Consider the following 6,253-nt stretch of genomic DNA (forward strand, 5'->3'; position numbering starts at 1 on the left):
GAGAAGGGGATTGAATCCATTAAACTAATGGAAGAACTGAGCTTGGATATCTTCGTTCTTGACAAGCCATCTAAACATCTCAACTGGTCTTTAAAGGGTGGATGCTAATGTTGGCTATCCAACTAGGAACCAACTCACTCTGAATTTTTCAAAAGAGCAGCACATAGAAATGGAGACTGCTTTCTTAGGCTCCAAGAGAAGAGGAACAGAGGTTCAGACATCATCCTTTCCCTGCTTTTGCCCGTTGTCTAGCTTTGACTTTACAGCAGCTCCTTGCACAATGTGCTGCCCGTTCTGGACCTCCTGCTGTGAGGTAGCCAGCTCTGCCCAGAGCTAGATGCTTTACTCAGCAATGCAGATTGCACTTCACAGCCAGGAATCCAAAGCCAAAACAAACCCACACGCATATACTAAGATAGGCATCAAATATAGATTGTGCCATTCTTACATGCCCAATAAAAAAATATAAAGCCTCTGCTCATAGATTATTTTTTCTTTTGTTTTAAGATTTATTTGATCACATAAAATACTGCAATCAATTCATACTTCACATGTGCTGTTGGGTTCTTCTACATACAAAAAACTGTACTGAGTTGCTTAAGCTGAGCAAGAAAATGAATTAAATTGGTATATGTTTCCTTTTCAGAGTGATAAGATCAGTTTACTTCAATTTACTTATAGTCCAAGATGACTTTTTACTGATTATGACTAATATAGAATAGTTATTAGTTAATATATGAGTATCAGCCAGAAGAGTTTGGTATGAAAGTAACATACAGTTTTGGTTCTCATATAATCTGTTGCCCATCCCCAAGAATAATGCTGCAGGGGCTCTTGCGAATTCAAAGGCCTTCTGTTGTGGAGGATTGGGGTATTTCTTATTGAAGTATTTAGCATACAGGTAAAATTAGTTCTACAGGGTTGTGTATCTCCTATTCCTGTACTCAGCTTTAATCACCACATTCCTCTAGCAAATTTAAAATTTAAAAGGGTTTCATTTTCCCTCTTTAGAAGAGGCAGTAAGAAAATCTCCTTTCCTTAGCAGCTTAGTTATGTGTGAGATGTATTACCAAGAGATAACAGAAGCCAAAGTGACAGAATTCCCTCAGAAGTAAAGCTGCTTTCAGGAAAAAAAAAAAAAAACAAACAAAAAAAAAACCAAAAACAAACTAACCCAAACAGACTAAGATCCTTTCATGCATAGGATCTTCCTATCTGACAAACAGAAAAGCTATTTGTCTTTTCTTCCAGTGATGGAACCTGGCACAAGGGCAATGCCACATCCCTACAACATTTTGCATTTGTTACTTCTTGGTATCTTGATCAGACTCACCTAAGAGTGAGAAGGAGTGCTTGTGACAGTCCCCAGCAAGGAGGTAACTGCAGTCCCCAGCAAAATAGTAGAAAGAACCATCAAAAGTTTTGATGTGATCATTCCCAAAAAGGCTGCAACGGGAAACTGATGACTCAGGAAGCAAAGAACCTGATGATCCTAGAAAGCAAAATACAACTTAACTTGCAATGTAAAACATTCATTTTGTATTTCAGGAATTTATCTGCTGGAATTTATCACCATTGATCACTGTGTATCCTAGACCTTTAACTCTACCTTCTTGGCAGGCTGTATGTCTGGCATGACAGTCCATAGGATCAAGAAGATTTTTTTTTGTTGTTATATGCACTAGTGAAATGGCTTTTTCTCTTTATTTCTACTGGCCCAAACCTTGCATGGGTATTTTCAGTCCTGAGCCTTTAAGGAATGCCATGCATTCATCCATTCGTGCCTGCCCGTAATCCCACTAAAACCAATAGGGCAGTAGCAAAGCCCCATAGTTTATTCATCCGAGCATCACTGACTTCAGGGAGTCTTTGTGACTCAGCACAGTACAAGGTAAAGAGCCAAAAGGAGTAACTTTATTGATGTTGTCAGCATGATGAGAATGTTTTCTGATCCAGGACTGCAGGATTAGATGGGCAAAAAGAGAAAAAAAAAATCTTATCGAAGAAACAGTGAAAACTTATTATAGTTCCTAGACATCAGAAAATAAACATGTTTTCCTACCTGATATTACACTGGCCAGCAGTAGGTTTGTTAGCAGCACTGCCAAGAAGAGCATCTGTCAAAAATCAAGAGACAGATTAGAACATTTTTAGTTTGGGGTGTTTAGTCTGTTGCACAACAACTCACCATTTTCTATCCTTTCTTTCTTAAGTTATTTTTGAGGTTCTACAACATTTCAGAAAGCCATAATCCATGCAGACTTTCACAGTAATTGAGTTACCCACCCGTGCTTCTTTAAAGTAGATAATTTAGGAGATTAACTACTCTTTGTTCCCATTTTCACTTCTGATTGCAGGGAAGTGTGGGCTACCTCCACAGGAAATGCAACCCAACATACACACATACTCGGATTTACCCAAGCTAATACATAGCACAACATTAGTTATCAGACAACCTGACATGAAGAAGCACACCAGACTGGATCAGCCTACTCGGCCCCAGTAGAAGTCACCTCTGCTGCACAAGATTTGCATCCTGCCCAAACACCCATGAAGGGGAAGATGTAAAGATTTTGCACCAGCCAACAGACTGGCTGGCAGGCCATTATAACCACATGCTTATAATTTACTGATTTCAGGGACATAATATGCTCAAGATAAGGGGCAAGAAGTAAAGGGAGGATATTGTGCAGAGATTAGAAACCCAGGGTGAAAACTTCCATTCACCAAAATCAGTTTTAATGTTCCCTGCTGCTTTCTACAACAAAAATGTCAGCCTTTGTTCTCCATATGTCTATAAACTACCTGCTGTACTGCCAGGCCTTTAAAAATAATAATAGGGTATGAATGTCATGCAGGTGGTGAACTTCAGATGCTTTCTGTGGCAAGACATGAGCAGCTAATGGATGAAGCTATAGGGAGCTCCATCTAGGTGAGTTAATTTCAGTGATCATATAAGCCACTAGAGTAGCTTAAATATACCATACTTAATGTATTAATGCCAGAAGATGAGACACACCTTTCCCTAAAAGAACCCTCCAGTTAAAGACTAGAATACATTTTGCAAAGACAAATTCTCATTTCAGTTTACAGATGCACGTTTCTTATTGATGTCAGTTATGTAGGTCCAATTCACAGCCACATAAACACTGAGTTTCCCTTATTTACAAAAGATGGGAAAAGAAAGATCTATTGTAAAACTCAGTCTAATATAATGCTGCAAATGCCAATCTGACATAAGGCTCTTACTTTGGTAAGACAGCTAAGAAGTGGCAACTGCATGGGAATGCGACTACAAAATAATGTAAGGAAAACAATAGGCATTATTCTCAGATTACACACTTAATAGGGTATTTTTAGTACATGCACTGTGTTATTGTGACCAAATCACATATTGCTTTTATTTGTTAACACTTCAGTTTTACAAAGCAGGGAAAGAAAAAAGACAGGATATAAAACCCTTCTCTTCAGCCCCCTTCACCTCCCAGTCTGTTCTAAGCTGCAGACTTGAAGTTTCTCTCAGTTCTAATAGTGCAGATGCCACTAACAAGTCAAAATACAATCAGTGAGACCTGCCAGTATATACGCCTCTATAATTTTATCACTGTTTTAATTAGAAATTAACGTACCTTCTTCTGGTCGAGATTCCTCTTGCACATAAACAAGAAGTTCCTCCAGTTGCCACCTGTAGCTTACAAGACCATTGTTCCTGTGTTCCTTCAGAAGACAGGACTGGAATGGCTTTGGTCTGAAATTTCTTGTTTTTGTACAAGCCAGGAACTCTTGTTCATTTAAAAGGAAAGATAAAGACTGAACGTCACATCCGTCTGATTCTCAAGACAATAGATTAAATTGCTATCATGTAAATCAGTAGCCTTAATTGCCAGAAAATCACAATGAGGGGAAATAGTTTTTAAAACTTACATGACAGATAAGTCTTTGAAATATATTTTGCATGTGTATGTGTGACAAATCTTACTGGCTGAGCCAACAGGCAGCATATTTATTTGAAAGACTATTGTTAAAGAGGAATAGTAGGATGCTCCATGCCTCAAAGACCACAGAGTCAGGTAGTATTTTTTCCTGCGAACAGCTGCTTTAAAGGAGAAAGAAGAAAAACAATTCAGAGCTAATAATGACCTGTTTCTCTTCTCCAGGTACAAACACATTTTAATTTTGTCACATTCTGTTAGATTAACATATTCAGTCCTTGAATTTGCAAAAGTTTGTACAGGAACCCTCTGGAATAACACACGATAACAAGTTAATCATGCACATACTTGTTTACAGGGGTGGGTTTGGGGCATATGTACAGCACTGAGCAAAAAATGCAGAGCAGATGACACCTTACTTTACTTTCAACACCTCATGCTTCATATTTTCAATAGCTACTAGGTATTAACAAAGGGGTTAGGAGGCAACACATTTCCCCATAAATCATATTTTGCCACTAGTTCACAGAATCAGGTCCTTACTTTAAACCAAGAAAAACAATGCAAAACAATAAAATATACCTCCTGAGAGTCCCCAGCAGGCATGTATGTCTTCTGTACAAGCAATTCTGAGAATGAAATGGGTACACTCCCTGTGCACAGTTCTTAGAAAACAAAAAAAGAAAAAAAAAAATTTAAAAAATCCTACATTGTAATATCGTAATTTCTTCCTGCACGCAATTTCCCTTATGATTTCTACAGGTGACTAGGTTGATATTTGCAGAATGGTGACAGATTATTTCTGAGACAGTTTAGGTGATCAGCCTGCTTAGGTTGAGGACTTACAAATAATAAATTGTTAGCCATATTTATTTTTTGGGTATGAACTCTGCATGATATCTGCATGTTAAAATGCTGTAGAGCTGCGCTACAGCTACTGAGTGACAGAAAGAAGCACAGACCAAATTGTTTCTTTTCACGTGAAAAGCCAGCAACAAGATTTTGAAATTAACACTTTCCATCAGGATATTCTCAGCGAGATGCTCCTGCCTTTTCTACAACAGCAGTAAGGTTTGCCCTGATCACATTCATGGCAATGCAAGGTCCACACCTGACAGCAGCTGGGAAGATCCTGGAGAACATAACAAGAAAATGCCCCATGTGTGCAGAAACCTGACGTCCACTACAGTCTGTGCTCCTTTGCTGTGCTCCCACCAACATCCCTCCAGCGTGGGGCAATCCTTTCACAGCAGCACCCAGCTGCTGCAATGAAGTACCAGAAAAGGACAATAATGTATCCCCCCAGCTTCTGTCCAAAGTGCTCCTCTGCATTTGCAAAGGAGTAACCTCTAGGGGTATAAAAATATGCAAGTTGAAGCTTTAAAAACTGTTTCCTTGGCATTTTTGCATTAGAGGGTGCAACAGCAAAAGCTGGGAACCTCTAGATAGAGGAACCAGTAAGTATGGAGGCTCTGACCCTGCAGGTCAGGGTTTTACCCAGTCTGAACTTGACATGGCTATCAAGAAGGGCTAAAAACCTTTCACATGAAACTGCCTTCAAGGCCAGAGTTACAGCTGAACAACAAGCAGAAATGGGGCAACAGCAGAAAGAACAGGCAAGATGCCTCCTGTTTCTCCCCGTGTCATGTCTGCTTCTGCTTTTTGTATGAAGACATAGGAATAGCACTGACTGGGAATCATTCTCTCCTGCATACCTCCAAGAGCCTGGGCATTAGTAATCACAGAGATGTTCTCAAAACCTTTACTTTACAGGAATTGCAGTATTATTCATGATATGGGGAATAAGATCTTTTATCACCATGGTCTTTTGTCTTCTTGATGCCTGAGCCCCAAATAAATCCCTTCATTTGGTAACTTCTTCTTGCAAATCTAAATCTAACAGGTAGCTGTGATTCACACTTTTTTGTGTGGCACATACAGAAGATAACATGAGAGTCCCTTAAAATATTCCTTAAAAATAGAAACATTGCTGGTTTTGTTCCATTACAACAAAAAGAGGCCAGTTCTTCAACAGTATGGGATTGTTTAGTCTGTAACCATGATGGATGGCCGAGGTCTTCCTTTATTAGCCTTTGTGCCTCTGCCTTCACACCCTGACAAGCTTTATGTGGAAGGCCAGCGAGGGAGATAGGAAACTGCACGAAAGTCTGAGCCCATCAAAAGCTGCTTCAGAGAGGAGCAGGCTGCAGGCAGGCGGGTTACTGAGCTTGGACTGAGCCTCTGAGGTCCACACACGCTCGCCTGCATGATCAGAGCCAAGGCTCTGGTCTACAGTGGGGGACATTTTGTGACTCGCACTG

At 39.8% G+C, this 6,253-nt stretch overlaps 1 protein-coding gene across 1 annotated transcript in view; it reads right to left on the bottom strand.

The window, feature by feature from the left end:
• The window catches only part of VWF (von Willebrand factor), a 140,746-nt gene extending 137,087 nt beyond the window's left edge, over positions 1-3,659 (bottom strand). Inside the window, exons 1-3 of the mRNA XM_035892068.1 lie at positions 3,630-3,659; positions 2,063-2,117; positions 1,334-1,492 (exon numbers count right to left, since the gene is read on the bottom strand). Of these exons, the coding sequence (XP_035747961.1) occupies positions 1,334-1,492; positions 2,063-2,117; positions 3,630-3,659 (244 nt within the window). The remainder of the gene's footprint in view (positions 1-1,333; positions 1,493-2,062; positions 2,118-3,629) is intronic.
• Between the last annotated feature and the right edge of the window lie 2,594 nt (positions 3,660-6,253).

This window comes from Egretta garzetta, unplaced genomic scaffold (genome assembly GCF_000687185.1).
Source record: "Egretta garzetta isolate BGI_Z169 unplaced genomic scaffold, ASM68718v1 scaffold293, whole genome shotgun sequence".
Classification (NCBI taxonomy): Eukaryota; Metazoa; Chordata; class Aves; order Pelecaniformes; family Ardeidae; genus Egretta; species Egretta garzetta.